General features: G+C 32.0%; 2 protein-coding genes across 2 annotated transcripts in view; one reads left to right on the top strand and one right to left on the bottom strand.

Moving 5' to 3' along the window:
* Positions 1 to 18,021, bottom strand: part of spz5 (spatzle 5) — a 58,373-nt gene that overhangs the window by 21,983 nt on the left and 18,369 nt on the right. The window contains exon 2 of the mRNA XM_014433961.2: positions 8,296 to 8,465. Within this exon, the coding sequence (XP_014289447.1) occupies positions 8,296 to 8,465 (170 nt within the window). The remainder of the gene's footprint in view (positions 1 to 8,295; positions 8,466 to 18,021) is intronic.
* LOC106689144 (uncharacterized) overlaps positions 10,259 to 18,021 on the top strand; it is a 49,708-nt gene continuing 41,945 nt past the window's right edge. The window contains exon 1 of the mRNA XM_067052235.1: positions 10,259 to 10,333. The gene's annotated coding sequence lies outside the window, so the exon portion shown is untranslated. The remainder of the gene's footprint in view (positions 10,334 to 18,021) is intronic.

Raw genomic sequence — 18,021 nt, forward strand, 5'->3', positions numbered from 1 at the left:
ACTAACTGTAAATGTGATTTTGAAATTGTTTCTTTTTCTTTAACTATAAAAAAAGAAAGACAATCGCAGTGATTTTTTAAAATATAATTATGCAGTAATTTTGAGTCATTAACATTAATATTAAAACATTGTTGATATTGATGTTGCAAATAATTTAGCATATGTTCGGAATACTGTGTCGCACGTATGCTGGGCGTTCTGTACTTGGAAAGCAAAGGTCTAGTTGTGCAAGAAAGAAATAGAGTTGGAGCCTACATGGAAGTGAACAATACCTTTTTGAGAACCTATTCCTTTATCTCTGACACAAATCTCTTAACGCAAAAGTTCATGTTATAAGAAACTGCTGACACACATGACCATCCTTAGTGTATCTTTGTGTGTATTTCAACAAGTTAATCCATAAATATGAAACTTAAATTGCATCTGTCGATTCGATATACGATGTATATACGATCAATTAGAACGTTGAATACATAGAGAATGCATTTGTTGTACCTGCTTTGTTAAGGTCGACTCTCGCGCTTTCTTGCACTTTCTCCAATATTTGTATTGCAGGGGACTACAGGTCGTGATGACTGTTCGTGTAGAAGGAGCTTTCGTCTCCTATCTGTCATCCAATTGTATCTTTAGTAAATTAGAGTGATGTCACCTTTCGCTTAATTTCATTTCGGTACAATTAATCATAAATACATAGGATGCATTTCATTATTATGAAAAAGATGGTTCTGTTGGCGCGGAAAGTTAAACCTGAAACATGATAGTCCAAGGGATATAAAAGTCTGCACGCATCACACAACTTCCACCTCCTACAAAACCTAATATTTTGGGATTTACCAAGATGCAAATAACGAATATCAACCTTTTTTTCAACCAAGGTTATAATAGTTTAACAAAAGATAAGGAAGACGTGTACATATGTTTGCGATGAGAAGATCTGGCCGGATCCACTTTTTCGATTCGAAATCTTGCCTATTTTTCCTTTCTTCTCCTGATATTATTTCTCAAGTTTTTTAATATTTTTTATTCATCCAATTTTTATTATTGCTAACAATGAGAAATGGTAATTAATTTGAAATAAGCAAAATTGAAGGTACTTTGCAGGAAGATGTTTAAAAAATTCGCCATTTAAGCCCCGTTTGATGATTTAAATTAGGATATAACTTATCTTTATTAAACACCATTTAAATGTACATTGACTTACTGAGTTTAATAGTAATCGTTAGAGCCTGTTTTGAAAAATCGATTTATCGAAAAGTTTGCAGTAACAGCCCAGGCATACATATACTCTAAATAAGTAATTTCACTTTCGTTTTTGAGCTAGGCTGTTTGGTCTTTAGTCCAAAATTTTTATTTATTTTACATGTGCAAATAAAGTTGTTAAAATTAAAAAAATACATATCATAAATTGTTAATTTTACAACCCACTTCTGGCTAATATAACTTTATTTTTCAGTTTTTTTAATTGTGTTATTTTATTTACAAGTCTCTTATAAACTCTTTTGTATCGATTTCTTTCTAACGTTTCTCATGATTTCAATTTTGCAATATTTACTTATATGTACTATAGTTATACATTTTCATGTTTTTTGCTTTCTTTCCTATTTTTCATATTGATTGATATTTTTTTCTTATATGGTTGTTAGCATGTTCGTACCTAGCCCTAAAGAGGTCTGAAATGTGGGCCGGAACGTCGGCAAAATAAAATAAATATCACTCCTTAGTTTTTGTTACTCCTGACCATCTCCTCCTTATATTAATTCACGGCCAACAACGATCACATCATATCACTAGTCCGGAAGAACAATGACGCACTGTAAAACTTCGTCACATTAACTTGGTTTGGCGGGCTCAAACATGGATTTGTAAGTTGGCCTAATTTTACTAACAACTCTTGGTAGATTTTTTAGAACTATTTTGTCGACCTAAAAATATCTAGTAAATACATTTTTGAGCCTGCAAACACAATAAAGTCAGTTTCAAAAAGTTTACAGTTGCGTCATTGTTCTTCCGGACCAGGGATATGAAATAAATAATGATTTTAACTTGTTGGATATTCTTTTGACTGACTACTTTCGACAGAAAAAGCTATTAAAAAACATTCCCCAAAACTTTGAATATCCCAAAACGTTTGTGGTTTGACTCATACCACATTTGTTCTCAACAGCTCACCAAATCTTTACGTTATGGTTGTTAAATAAAAATAAATGAGCATAAAGGAATTATTTTACTTGCTAATTTGAAGCAATCCTCTATTATCCAAGGTATAGACGATGTTTCAACTTCCTAGAAGTCCTTTCGAGTTTGTGACCCTGCGGGCGTGAGAAACTCACTGGCCAATTTCAGTTGGTAATTGCTCCCCTCACTAAGGTGCGCTAAACTAATTTAGTTCTTTTCGATTATAATTTATCGATTATTAATTTGAATATAGACAGACCTTAAATTAATTCAGATCTTATCTTAGCTAATTGGAAATTGTAATTCATTGATTTGCTTTTTTAAAAAGCAATGTATGTTTTTTTTTTTACTGGGATCTTTGAGATTCAAATATAATATGGTTATAATTCTTCATCGTCATCCCATCAAATTCTCATTTTTTCTATTTCTGGCACTTATAGCCTTTTCCATTTCCCTCCCTCAATTCTTATCAGTTGGAGTCTTCTCTCAGGTAAATATTACTTTTTAGGAACTCAAAATAAAATCTTTTTAATTAGATTTATGCAATCCCTCCATCCAATTCTGCGACTTTCTCATGGGCGATGACCCTACAACTCTCATCACTTTTCTAATATTCTCTTGTAAAAAAAATAATATAGACAATGAGGTGGTAACATATTGTTATATTCTTTGTTCGTTTCTAAATATGTTTCTTATCTCCAAATTCTTCTTTCTACTTTCACATTTTATAATATATAAATAACATAGCGAACATAAGTTATATTATTTTTTACTCATATTTATTATATTAATATTTAAATATCTTATTAAATTCTTAATTTAAAACAATTTTGATCCTTTTTTTCCTCTCAACATTATTCTTTAAAATTTCTCCAACGTTCTCCATTCTCAAGGATTCCACCTTCAATATTGATGTCATTTCTTTTTTAATCTTAAAATTGCAGACTAATTGCCCTTGCCACATATAACTTTTTCTAAAAAATTTACATCTTCGATTTAAAACTTTTTTACAAAACACTTTCCTTCCTTCTTTCACTTACATTTACAACTTACATTACAGGTTTTTAAAAAGTACTGTAATTGCTTTTTGCTTAATATTCTGAGAAGCTTAATCCATTCTTATATACTCTTCGCAGCTCAATGTCAATCCTCCTGTTGATAATAGTCTGTCAGAGGAGAAAGTGTTAGAGTCTCGAAGCGGTTTCCTTACGTGCATAAACATTACAAGAACCAGAGAACTATGAGTTAAAGATATCCAGTTAGAGATCATTAAATAGTTCAAGGGATTATTAAAAGGTTAACATGTAGTTCAAAATCCTGCTGGGACAGGTTACTTCTGCTTCTTTTTCGTTGTCAGAACTGATTCCTGTGGAGCAGTGAATCCCAAAGTGTGCGCCGCGGCTCCACGGGGGCCGTGGTGGCGTCATAAGGGCGCCGTGACATATTCAGTTAAACAATTTGGAAATACCAATTCTCGAATTTTCGCGCTAGAAATCATGTATGTTGACAAAATTCTACGAATTTAGCAACTTTCGAGTCTTTCTAATCTTTTGGAACGGCTAATGCGCAAGCACGGCTTCCCCATTCAGGCTTTAATCGTTAAATAGTAAGTTCTTGTTGTATGGGTAATCGCTTTTAAAAAAGAAAAATTTTACAATTTTTCAAGAAAGTCAAAAATTTAGAAAAAATCTAATGTATTAAGGCCGCCCCAGGGAGCCCCAAACCGAAAAAGATTGGGAACCTCTGCTGTGGAGTAATGTATGCAATCCCTCTTAAGATAGGCTAAAATGCTTTTAAGCAAAGTTCTTAGCTATATTCACCGGGTTAATTAGAAACGAAATTGTATAAACATAGATTGGTCTAGTATTTAATTGAAGACATCCTGTTAGATATTCATTACATGGATTAAACAGTTATAAATTAAATTAAAACTAATTGTACTAAACCTCTGAATATAAACCGGTTAACTAATGTCCATATAACTGAACCGGCCAAACCAATGTCCGTGAAGGCACTACCGTATAATTTTGAAGAAAATATGCCAGCAACTCTAAACACGAAACCAAGTTAGTTATTTATGGCTGGTCTATCTACGTTATTTAACGGTCAGAGGTTATCAAGGTTATAAGAATAAATCCAATATCGTGACGGTTAGAATCTATTAATTAACAAAACCAAGATCCTGGTGAAAATATAAGAAATTGGGAAAAAGAAAAACAAAGAGCAATTGGAAAACAAAGAGCAAAAACAAGCCAAATTGGAAGAAAAGAACTATGTAGTTACTTGTTAGTTTGTTTTTGTTTTATGGCATAAAAATCACCGCACCGGTCTTCAACGCCATTTATATTATTTAATTTTGTTTTATTTTTTAAATAATTTTTTTGTCTGTTCGATGTTATATTTGTGCCCGTTTGATTTTAAAAAACTGAAATATTTGGCTTGACATCTTTTTTAATAATTTTTAGTTTACTCCACGGCTTTTCTTTCCGTAAAGATTGCTTGCCATCTATCTTTTATTTTCCTTTCAAGGGGTTACTCATTTTGATGTAATTAAAATAGCTTTATCCCGAGAGTGCTTTTCTTGCAGCTCGTTCGGCCAGTTCATTCTCTGCAACTCCTCCATGACTTGGAACCCATATTAATGTAACAGACATACCCACATTTGGTAGAATTTTTTAGATAGAAATAGATGCAGGAAATTTTTGGATGTTCCGTATAAATACAGTCTAAACCTTTTAACGAGCTTAACGTGTCTGTAATTATTAGGGGTATTCATGATGTTGTGTTAAATATAAAATGTGTTAGCATGTTAAATGTTATTATTATAGGAATGTGTGCAGCCCTATTTAGAGTCATGTTAAAGGTAAGATCTCCTAGCGCATTTTTTCAGTAACTTGTTTTATAACCTTTTCTTCCAAAACTTCATGTTGTTGTTTAATTCTAAGTTTTTATTTAAGTAATTTATTACAACATGGCTAAAGTGAGGTAAAAGTGGAAGTTGTGAGAAGGTTTGTCCACTAAATGCCTTGTTGATCTTCTAACAAGTGTGAAAGAGAATCAAGATGAGCTAATTGGCAATTGGCTATCACTTCTTCTACTTTATTAGCTATAAAAACATCCAAAACAATACTATCACAATTAAGACACAAACTACGTGCAAGTAAACTAACACAACAACAAACAAAATGGTGACGAGCTCAGCTGGTCTGTTGTGTGACGTCATCCGCCATTTAACAGACTCTCAACCATGTTATATGTTATATCGTTTTGACATGCTAAAAGAAGGAAATATTTTTTATTTAACATGAGTATTTCCATTTTTCATGGTTTAACATGTTAAACTAAAAACTATCATGAATATAACCCTTATTGTTATATTGTTGCGGGTCTAAGATAAACAAAAGTGAAGTGCTGTTGCTATTGCTTTGGGTTCGGCAGTGAATATGTTGCATAGTTTGTGGAGTTTAATTTTATATGTTGAATCATTTATTAAAAAGAATGATGCTGATAATTGGTCTGATTTAGATCCGTTTGTGTAAATTATAAATGATTCCGACATGTTTTTTAGATGTCTATGTAGATTACAATATCGATCGGGATCGATCCCTGTCTTGGCCGGATTTCATAAACTCGGAAAGGATAATATTTGGTAGATGATTTAGGCATTTTTCTCTATAAAATAATCTTTATTACGAAATTTTTAGTGTATCTTACGATTGAATAAGTCTTTTCTTGACTCATTATACAAATTCTTTTAATAATTTAAACAAAGTTAATTGTAGGAAGATGGTAGAGTGGTGGTGAAAAATGCAATAACTTGAAAAACTGTTAAAATTATGTATTAGTAATCTTATCGCCTCACATAATAAATAATGGTATTGAAACTCGACCACTGGAATAATAATTAATAATAATGTAAAAAAATATAAATAGAAGTAGTAATAAATATGGTCAAATTAAAAGAAGGAAATAAATGTGTGTAAGTATGGTTTAATAACATATTAAAGGATTTGATAAATGTAGGTATAATTAATGTTTTGTCCATATTTACCTACATTTATCTATCCTTTGATATGTTGTTGCTTACGCACACCTCATTTATCCCCTTGCTCCTCTTTCCACCTTTTTATTTCACCATATTTGTTACTACTTCTACTAATTATTTTTTCATTGATTATTGCTCCAGTGGTGCATTTTGAACTCCATTGTTCAATCATGTACTAGTGTTAGAACTTATTCCGTTAATTTTTTTTTTTTTTTTTATATTTTTTAATTAAATTCTTTCCTTTTTTTTTTATATAACTCTCTTTGCATAGTAATATAGTCTTATCACACTTTAAAATGTTTGTGTCTTGTTTTCATTTAGCCCTGACGGACTCCTGGAATTTGGGGCGTAACGTTGGTAATCAATAAACAGTCTTTTGAGCTGAGTATATCTTATTCGACAGGCATCCGGATTAATTAATGAATTAATTAATCTTCCTAAAATTAATTACATTTTTTGGTCTACTAATAGTCTTCCACTTTTTTTTTATATATAGTGCACCACTAAGTGTTGGCTACGTGGATATTAAACTTAAATCCGGCCATGCCCATAATTACCAGATATTACTGATATTTTTTAATCATTCAATAGGAATGACCTTATTTGGGCCAACTCGCAGTAATTCGATATCTACTTATAATTTTTTATTTACTGTAATTCGAACCTCTAGCCCTCAGGAAGTACCCTCGCCTTTGCATTTATAACTATTTAGTTCCAAATTACAACACGCTCTCTCTTAATCCAATCGCCCTTTAGAATGTTATGCCACTCTTCAAATATCAGGACAGACTGGAGCGAACCCTACTAACCACATTAATGACTCCTTTTATTTTATTTTCGCTCTCGACAGTTTTCCATAGTAAGCCTCCTAATACTGCACTTTATTGGTGGATTTGTAGTAGTAAAAGGCTTCATTGACCTCTGCAACAAATTCACCGAACTTTGAAGTCGGAGATGTACAATTAAATCCTGAGGTAATTTACGATCCTCTTACATTTCAACTTATATTTTAAACAGAAATATAACGGATTTCATTTCTGCTTAGAAATTAATTTAACATATTTAAGGGCAGCTCAAATCACAAAGTTCCAAACAATCTGCCCACTGGTAATGATTATAAACAAGGCGAAAAATGGTTTCAGTTCTGATATTGTTGGTTAAGGATTATAATAGTAAAGGAAAGCTAAATCTTGAAAGATCAAACGTACTTAATGTTTTTCAATCGACAGCCTTTCAATCGGTCCATATTATATTTCAAACAAGACCCTGAATCATATCTTAAACATCCCATTTGTTCTTCACGACATTCTCGAAATTTCATTAGAACCTTACTAATCATCCTAATCCTTTAGGTAGGAACAGATAGGAATATCTTTGTAGTTCCAATCATCCTTATAAACCTCTCCGATTGTTGAAATGCATGGGCTTCGAGACTTTATATAAACAATCTACTGAAGTTCTGGTAATGGTGAGGTTCTTAAATCCATTCTTCAGCATCTGTGGTCCTCTTGCCCTCACTCAGTCTCTAATTGATTTCAAAACAAGCGGCGTATCTTGGAGAGAAGTATAAGGATATTCTCTGAGCCCATTTTACCATCTGTATTAGAAGGAAAAGCATGGTTTAGAGTCCCCAAGATAAATTGTAAAATGGTGTGTTCAAAATGATTTATTTTACACTAATTTTCTTAACCATATTGCTGGAAATTTAATTTATCGGTTTTTTTTATTTATTATTATTTATCATGTTTCATATTAATTTCTTTTCTTACTAATTTTTATTTATTAGGTTTGGTAGATATTATAATTTTCAATAAAATATATTGTATACCATAAAAACCTTTTAGAGAAAAAAATATTGATGATTGGTTTATAAATATGCAGACTGCTTAGCTGATTGAATAAAAAATAAATAAGTAAAAGCAACCTCTCACCATTGTTTTTTAGTTTAAAGTACTCGTACCTGACAAAGTTTTTGAACATAAATCTCATACTTCTTGGGAACTATTACTTTAAGAATATGTATTCCGATTACAACTCCTTTGAAACAATTATATTTGGCTTTATAAAATACTCACACGGGATAGTTCTCGATGTGCTCGCAGTACGTCTCGCCATGTTTTGCGCAAAGTGGTGTCTCGCCGGGTGGTGCTGGTAGGTAATGTTTTGGGTGTTGGTGTTGGTAGCCGTACCCGGTGTTCGGAGGAGTGCCGTAACATATTGACGTTGTGAGCAGCAATAAGAGATTCTGTAAATAGAAATATAATTTATCACAATATATTTTTTTTGTGTACATAAACTTAAAACTAAAGTAGGTAATGTCTATTTCAGGAAACAATTTTTGGATGTTGGAACCACTGTTCAGTTTGGAAAAACAGTGGATTTTATATGAACATTAGGTCATGTAGCTATCAATAAGAGACAAAAGAGACCGTTACTCTTTTAGTCCGGGGAAAGGTTCTTTTAATACGTTTAGATTCTGCGAATCGGTCAGGGAATAACATTAGCAATGATGGGCTGGCCCAGTGAGGCAAGTAAGGATAAGTTAAAAAATTAAGATTTAAATCCAGACTTTTCAAGTCGTAGCAGTACTAAGAAAGCACTTAACTTTATCCTACCAAGTATTGTACCTAAAAAACTGACTCAATTCCACATGGTGACCAAAAAGTCACGTCTAGATGGCATTTCAGTATGTTAGTAAGTATAGTCCATTTTAGAATAATGCCTAGGCATTAAAGAACCTAAGAAAATTCCTGGTACAGAAGTCCTCTACAGCGTTGTATGTACCCACCTAATATAACCTGTGACTGCGTCCTAATATAATCTGTTATATATGTCGTCATGACAGCGCTGTGGACGTATGTCCGGCGTGATAGCTGACAGTTCATGTTGCTGCAATGAAGCTATTGTCATTAGAACATCACAATACTGTCGTGATAGTGCGTTCTTACTAGTTATAGCTTGATAGATGACAGTGCATGCTATGGCAGTTCAGCTACTGACTTGTAAAGGTTTGTTACACAGTGAGACTTACAGACACGACAGATACTGTTACACAGCAATGGTGTAAACTGTATAACAGTTAACTTCACGATAGCATTCATCATTATAGCAGCACCGGAGCACTATCAGGCCTAAATCTGGGCACGTCAGTTACATTTATATGGGTTCCGAGTTACGTAAGAATCGCAGGGAATGAACTGAACAGTCGAGCTGCAAGAGAAGATCTCGTGCTCCCGGGACAGGGTAAGGCAATTTTAAATGAAATTAGCAACCATCACACACACACATACACACACAAATAGATGGCAATCTTTGTGAAACGAAAGTCCAAGACGTCGTAGACAGGAGGTTTTACAGACTAGGCTTAGAATAGATCACACGAGGCTCACTCATTCCTATCTTATCTCAAAACAAACGCCTCAAAAATATCAATACTGTAACAACAATTCAACAATTAGACATATCTTCGAGGAATGTCAATGTTTCACGTCTCATCTCAATTGCACAAATATAACATCAGACGGAAGAAAAATATATAAATATAGGAAAAAGTAATAATAATGAAACAAATGTAAGAAAAAATAAATAAGAAATTAATGGCGTTGATTACCAGTGATCAAAAATAAACAAAATATCAGGCTTAGCGTGATAAACATCAGTATCTGACGTGGAAGTGAAGCTCATTCAAGACCCATTTAGTTGTTATTTTTTTTTATTATTTTTTAATTGGTTGCAAATGATGAAATTTATTTAAAGAATAGGACAAAAAAAGAAGTATGAATCTATATTAGACTACTAGTAATTTTGTAAATTTATAGTGCTTTTCCAATACTTAGCCGCAATAAAAAAAAAATCATTGTATATAGTATTAATAAAATTGCATTAACGGGCTTTGTTGGAATTGATTTAGTTTTATAAGTTGATCCTAGAACTACCATCCATTAAACACAATAACACTATGTGGGAGATTGCCATTCCAACGCCTACGGTGCCCATTAGCGCTTGATGAAAATAATGCAAAGCAGTTCAGATCGTTGACTGAGGGTGTGGTGGCCAGTGACGACTCGACAGACGGCAGAGAGGTTTGGACAGTGACTCAGCAGTAACAGCGAGGTAAGGGCCACTCTAAGAGGCATTGCCCCACAAGGACCTCTCTGTCCGGGTGTACTCATGGGTGTGGTCCGGCTACCACTTCCGACTCCTTTTGCTTGTTAGTGAAACTTCGATTAACCATCAGTTTATGTTAAAAGTTATATCCAAAAAAATATACATATATTTTTAACTCATGGCTTAAAAGCAATTTCCAAAGAAAATACCTTTATAAATATTAAAAATAAAAAAATAAGGTATAATATTAGATAAGTAAAGTAAAATAATACAAAGAATAAATTAAGTACATACGCATCATGTTTAATTAGATAAACATTATTTGAAAAAACAAGATCAGTTTTTAAAAAGACAACCACATACGTACTTGTAAATATCAAAATTTGTTTCTTAGTTTGGAGTATCGCCACAAATTATTTTACTTACTAAATCGTAAATGGAAGTATAAATACTGCGAACTTGGAAAAAAAATTCGAATTCGAGTTTTCGATGAAAATACACGTTTTGAGGTTCTCTGAGTCCAAAAACAAAAACTCGCAAAGTGATATATGTATGTGAACAACCTAGCTAAAAAACGAAGTCGTATGAAACTAACATTTCAGATTATAGGTGGCATTGGCCTGGGATAAGATCGACCTACCGGAAGAACTTTATAGAATAGATTATCACATTTTTCGTATATAAATATCAATAAGTAGTGTATATATTAGGAGGAGTATGGGCTTGAACCGGATGTGGCCATGAAGGAAGCGGTAGCAGAATGGAATCATTCGATATATACATTCTATCACAGGATTCTCACTTGTCGAAGTGTTGTTCGGATGGAGAAAAGATAGCAGAAGTGCATTAATATATGAAGAAATTATAGTAGAGATCATTAATAATAGAGTTGGGATCGGAAGGGTATGTAAGGGGAAATAGAGCCCGGTAAACGTACCAAGGTTGAAAGGAAGAATTTATAAGTACGAGATCTGAAGGTGGGGATCAAGATAGGTACAATCCTAAGGGGGAAGGAAGGTACGGTGGGAGGGTCCATTCAGAGTAATTGTTATCAGAGAACTTAACATAGTAGAATGGTAAAAAGAGATGAATGGTTCACATTGAAAAATTGAAACTCCCTTTGGGAGAGCCAAGAAAACAGATTTTCTTTAAACGTATGTTATTATGTAAATACAATTTTTCTGCTAGTTACTTTTAGATATTAGATTGTTCTGTTTTATTTTTGTTCTTTTAGCATTTCAGCATAGCTAAGGTTAGTAGCATTATGTCATAGTTATTTTTACGTGTTCTTGAGTTTATGAGATACGTCTGTAAACTGACGGGGGCGTTATCAGCTGATAGATTTATATGACTTAAGGACTGGAGCCCGGGATGTTAGATCTTAATACCATCCTGAGATGTAAGCAAGCTTTCGTGTGTATATAAGGGGGGTTACTTTTATGGATATACAGCTTTGTTCTAGTAGCCGTGTGAGTTTTCTCGCACCTTTTCTTTTTTTCTTTTTTTTATTTAGTGTTTCAACACATATCCTAGATATTCATATAAATACCACCAAGAAGGATAAATTCAAAAACTATATTGCTCCATATGAAATATTACAAAACAAAAAAAAAGCTAACCCCAATTGTCTTCAAAAGTCATGATCTGACCGGAACAATGCTGAGGGCACCCGACCGTAATGATACGAAATATTTGGATTGTCTTTGCAAGACACTCTGAACCTAACTTAACGCCATTTCCTCATCGCTCCAACTATAAACACTATCATTAAAATACACAGCTTTCTTTTAAAGACTCGCCGCTTTCCTCGATGCTTTTATAACTATTCTTTAAAATCGGGCTCGTAATGAGAACAGTTGTGCGTGTTATCGGACTTGAAACGAACTAAGTGCGTCCACATGTATACGATGCCAAGTGTTGAACTTGATAATCTAACAAGAATCGATACGAATTGAGCATTTAATTTGTGTTGGACTCCCAAGACAGGCTGCACATTTTAAGTCCATTCTCACAAACGCCTTTAAATTCCCAGGACTGGTTGGACCGTTGCCTTCACACGTATAGATCAGATTGCCGTTAGGAATAACTTTTGTCTTAAAGGGAACTTAATACTTTTTTGTAATTTCTTTATTTTATGTACTTTTTCCACTCTCGTGTATCAATTATTCCGAATCATCCACTGGGATGATTTTTGAATAATTGGTGAATAATTCTGATTTTTCAATGCCCCATCGTCTGATCAGTTCTCAGAAGGTTTCCAGAGAATCTTTTTATCTTGAAAAAGAGAGAGATATCGAACTCAAACTTCTTTATATAACTTATGAGGGTAAAGAGATTGAAGTTTGCATTATTTCTGGCATCACATGAAGTAGAATCCTTACTTGTTTTACAATCTCAATATTATCTAAAAACAGAATGCGAAGACAATAATTTTCAGACTTCATGAATTGGAAGTATAAAATGTACACTCGAAAGATGAGAAATGATTTCTTGAGTAGGTAACAATCTTTTTTTATACAAGGTGGCATATTTCTCCTTATTTTACTAATGTAATGCTTGAATTTAATCATCTCAATTAAATTAAATTGTATGCCATTTTTGGCGATTTATTTCTATAGGACGCGTTGTAAAGTTTTAAAATGTGGATATTGTTAATATTTGATGGTCTAATTGTATCTATTGTTAAGATTTTTTTAAAAATGTGTTTCAATAATGTAGTAATAAAGATGAACTCGTCTGATAGCTTTAAACTATAATAAATGAAGTTTTGTAGATTTTATATTCTTAATGGAAGTGGGGCCTTAGAGCAAAAAAATCTGTCACAAGGTTAGCTAAATTATAAAAACTTGTCGTTATAAACAATTTCTTTTGAAATGAGTTTCAATAATTTTTAACTATGTATATACTGCGTGAACAATATATATGCGGAGCGTATTTTTTTCGTGAGACCATGTATTTATAATGTGTGTTGCACTAGTTTGTGTTATTGATAATCATTCAATTATATCTTATAATAATTATCTGTGAAAATTGCAATCAACTTCAATATTTATTACAGATTTATTATCAATATTAATATTCAACTTGCATAAACCGTAAAGTTTCTTCAAGGCGTAATTTACTGATTTATCTTCTGCGGCAACTGCAGTTCCTGCAGGTTGTTTACAGCTTCGTAATATATCCAAAAATGCTCATTCATATTTGAAATCAGATGCCACAAATTTTCTTTTAGACAGAAATATGACCGACCAGGACCATTTCCACCCAACTGGGAGAGTTGCAGTTACCATTTCAGACTGTGGCGCAAGGCCTCAACGCAATGGAATATTCCTTACATTTAGTAATGGCTCGGGTTTGGCTCGGTAATGTCGGATGTTTTAGTTTGGAAATAATATTTATTAAGCAGAGAATTTATAGGTTTATTTTATAGCTACCTGTTGGCTCGTTTGTAGGTTATCTACCAGGTGTCGAGTACCAATGTATTTTTTTTGTTGATTGAAATAAGTTGTGATAAAACCATGGAGGCCAATAAAACGTTTCCTGCGGCCATATCATGGCCTTTTTTTATGAAGGCAGACATATATATATATTTTTATTTATTTATTTAATACCAGATCGCTCTGATGCACCTTACATGGTTAGTATAACGGTTACATTTTTTTTTTTTTTTTTTAACAATTGATTATGAGGGGTTTTGTGTCCTACAAAAGATACACGTAACTATATACAACATTATAATAAATGAAAAAAGATAAAATAAAAACAATACTTCATAATAAAAGAGAAAAGTAAAATTAATAACAAAAATAACGGCATTAAGACAGACATAAACTCTCATTCTCTCGCATGAGAGCTGCTGTCACTTAGGAGAGACAGTAACTTTACTTACGTAACATTTACTGTCAGCTATTATGAGATATCTAATGCGATAATGCTGCCTATCTTCATAATAGGCCGTGATATGAATATAAGAAACGTATAATCTGAAACAAAAATGCCGGTGGTTATATTAAGTTTCGATAATCATCTTCAGGTGACCTTGATGCCAAATCTCAAACAATTCAGCTCGGCTTTTTAGGTGTTAATTTTTTTTTCTACATCAATTATTGAAAATACTAAACTAAAACTGTTAAGAATTGTAGTTATTAATTTATATTAAAATTAACAATTAAAAGGTTAAATATAAAATAAAAGCGGAGTGTATAGAACACGAAGAAATAATTCACTCACTTCCAAAATGTACTACTTGAAATTAATTAAAATATTCATCTAATTTTAATCCAGAAATGAATTACTTGAATAATTTTAGTTATTAGTTTTAATTGTACATTATACATGATGTCGTAAGTCATGATCGTGTTCAAAATAAAAATATTGTTTTTTGTTAGATTAAAGCAATTAATTATACTAATAAATAATTCTGTACTGTATACTTGTATTTGTATTTTATCAATACATTTTCTTTTTCAAGGAAACTGATTTTTTTTTTTTTTACTTTGGAGATCCTTATTCTCCTCTGCTATAATCTGTAGCCTAACTTTTTCTTCTTATACTTGATAATGAATTACAATCCTTTATTATTTTAAATATGATAAATGATCTTTGGAATACTTACAGTTACTTTGAGAATCTATCTAAACCATAAATTTATATAGAATTGATTTACCATCTGACTTTCATTATTTTTCAAATGTTGTAATCTTCTACTATTGCTTTCAAGTTAAAATTAAAGTATAAAACAAAGTAGTGTTTAATTCGTTTATTTTTTCTTTTAAGTTTCAGGGATACTGTATCTATTATTTATATATTTTTTTTAAATGAGAATTTCCACACACCTATCCGATCATTTTTATTAATTGAATTAAATATTATTGTATGATTGGATTACGGATATCAGAATTTAAAAAAATTAATTAAATACTATTGTGTTTATTGTTGTACCTCACAAAAGAATCCAATAGGAGAGTTACATTCAATTAAAAAAAAGAGTTTTTAAAGATTTGAGTAGAGCGGGTGGTAATGTGAGATTACCTTCTCCTTTACTGAAAACTTAATAAAACTGTCAAAATGGTAATTATTAAGTTTTAAAAAGTTTTACTGTATTATGCCTGCAAGTTGTAGGACTGGATGCATAACAGACACATAATACACAATTAGCACCAAGTGGAGTAAAACAGGGAAGCTTAAAAGATTAAATGCTAATAATTGCTGTTGAAGTGCTAATCTACAGTAAATTTCCACTCCTCCTTATACACACAATGTTACAAGGTTGGTATTCTAAACCTGAAAGCCATTTTTAATTTCGTTCTCACCATTGTTATATTGTGTAAGTTCAGTTCCCTTCGCGTGAGCTGATTGCCTCTATAAAGTAAATACAAGCACAAGTTAAAACTTTGAGTTGACCCCATCATGTTTTGTAGTTTAGAGTTCATCTTATAGAATAACGATGTTTTTTTGTTGCTTTTTTGCCGTTGATGAGGCAACTAGTAGTTTCGGTTACAAAATCAATGCAGCCAAAAATCAACTAAAAACGTCAAGCAATATTTTTCGTCGATACCAGCATTCGTTCGAAAGATGTGTTACATTTTTTATAACTTATAATAAGGGCTATAATTTTCATGTAATTAAAACAATAAATGTGTAAACATATATATTAGATAAGTTAAAAACAAAAATTAATAACTTCAAATATATATATTTAAAAAACAATCTGCCCATTATCAGGATAAACAGTTACATACTTTTTCTGCAAAACCGAAATTATATCCATTTTTTAATTTTAAGTATAATTATGTTATATTGAACCTTAGTACCAACTGTCTAATAGACATTAGCTGCCATATCCTTTACACTAAACAGGGTTTCTGATGTGAAAAACATTATAAGAAAAAAATTACAATTCATGAATTGCTTATAATTGAAAATTCTTTCATTCCTGTTCTCAGTTTGATAAAATACTCTTTTAATAAACAAAAATTAAATGGATATCTCATGAGCTAGCTACATGAAAGTTTTAATTATGAAGAACGCGAAATAAGACGGAAGATTTAGCCTAGAGTTGACTTATCCGCTCAAAGCCCTAATCTAGAAGTGCTAATTGTGAAGCAGACAGTATTGGCCTCAATTTCCATGAAGACGTCGCTAACTCTCAACTCCAGACCGAATTATAAAACTTCCATCGCTTCTTCTGGAATATATTTGTCTTTTCAATTATAAATTTTAAACAGAAACTCGGTATTTATTTAAGGATAGACTAATTGGGCTGGTGCTGAATTTTAAATTCTACATCATTTGTAGTGTTAGAACTTTTCTAGCAATATTCCATCCTCATCAAGTTCTACCTTCTCATTTAAACCTCTTTCATTTGAACTCATTTAGTTTTTTGGATTTCAATTTATTTGTTTCTGTTTTGCCTCCCTATTCCTAGTAAGCTAAAGGTAACATATGCCAACATCGATACACCGCCTTCAGCCGACCCGGCAGCCTATCTTATAATGCCACACTTGAAAAACAAGATGATTAGTTTGCCTGGATATATATACATTCTTTTATTTCTTTGTATATATTTAATTTGTTGTTTATAATTTAATTTTTCTAGGTCAGAAAAAAAAAATTATTTGTTTTTAACTCGTTAAATTAATGTTATGCAAGGCTCTTTATTACTTGATAAATTGGAGAATCGTTTTTGGTTATTGTTGGTTTTTTATTTGTTAATGTTGTTGCCCTGTTTCATAATACTTTAATATTTTTGTTGACACTTTGTGCCCTCCCACTTTGAAAAAATTCATTTTTCTATTTTTTTCAGTGCTGTTAAATTTACTTAGAAAACCCTCTAGAGAAACACAATGCCTGTACTTTACATAAGCATACAAACATAAAGCCGATACTTTGCTTTTCCTGCGTGAGAGAATAAATCTGTTGGTTAAACCTTGCTGCTGATCCTATTATATCCTTAATAAGCGTAGGACAAGATAATTTGCTTCATTAACAAGTTCTGTTGTAATGAAGGGCTGTCTGTAGCTCTGGGAGTTGAGACATAGGTTTTTGCAATCAAGAGAACTGCAGCGGCGCCTGTTTGAATCTGACCTGGGGTCGACTTCTATTTCTGTGGCGGTTCCAAAAAATTAAAACTTGACCCCCACTGTGGTGTTAGAATGGGGTGTTACCCTGTAGATATTAACCTCTAATTTATTACAAATAGCTGACTCACATTACTAAACTAAAAAATATACCTATTCACACTTCTGAGGCTGAAGCTAATGAACCAATTCTTCAAAATATAGAATGTTATGAATACCCTTATTATGAATTCAATATAATTTCACTAATTGTTAATTTGCATCATTATTATTCCCTTCATTAGTTCTTTCAATTATTTTTTTACTTTATTTTCATTTTAGTATTTGTTTATTGAATTATTAGTTTCATCATTTGAGATTAATTCATATTGTACTGATGTAGCTTATAAATCGTAGTAGCCTCCACAACGCCCTGATAGTCAAAGTTGTAACTAATTAATTTCATTTAAATAATATTATTTCAAAATTTTTTGAGACAAGGTAATTATTTATTAAATAAAACCAAAAATTGAATCCAATACTGTCTCAACACTTTATTTCTTACTAGTCCAACGTTTCGGCTATTCCAGCCATCTTCAAGGACATCTTTAATACAAATCTCCTCCTCATATTAAT

This window comes from Halyomorpha halys, unplaced genomic scaffold (assembly GCF_000696795.3).
Source record: "Halyomorpha halys isolate HHAL.00 unplaced genomic scaffold, Hhal_1.1 Scaffold1284.1, whole genome shotgun sequence".
Lineage (NCBI taxonomy): Eukaryota > Metazoa > Arthropoda > Insecta > Hemiptera > Pentatomidae > Halyomorpha > Halyomorpha halys.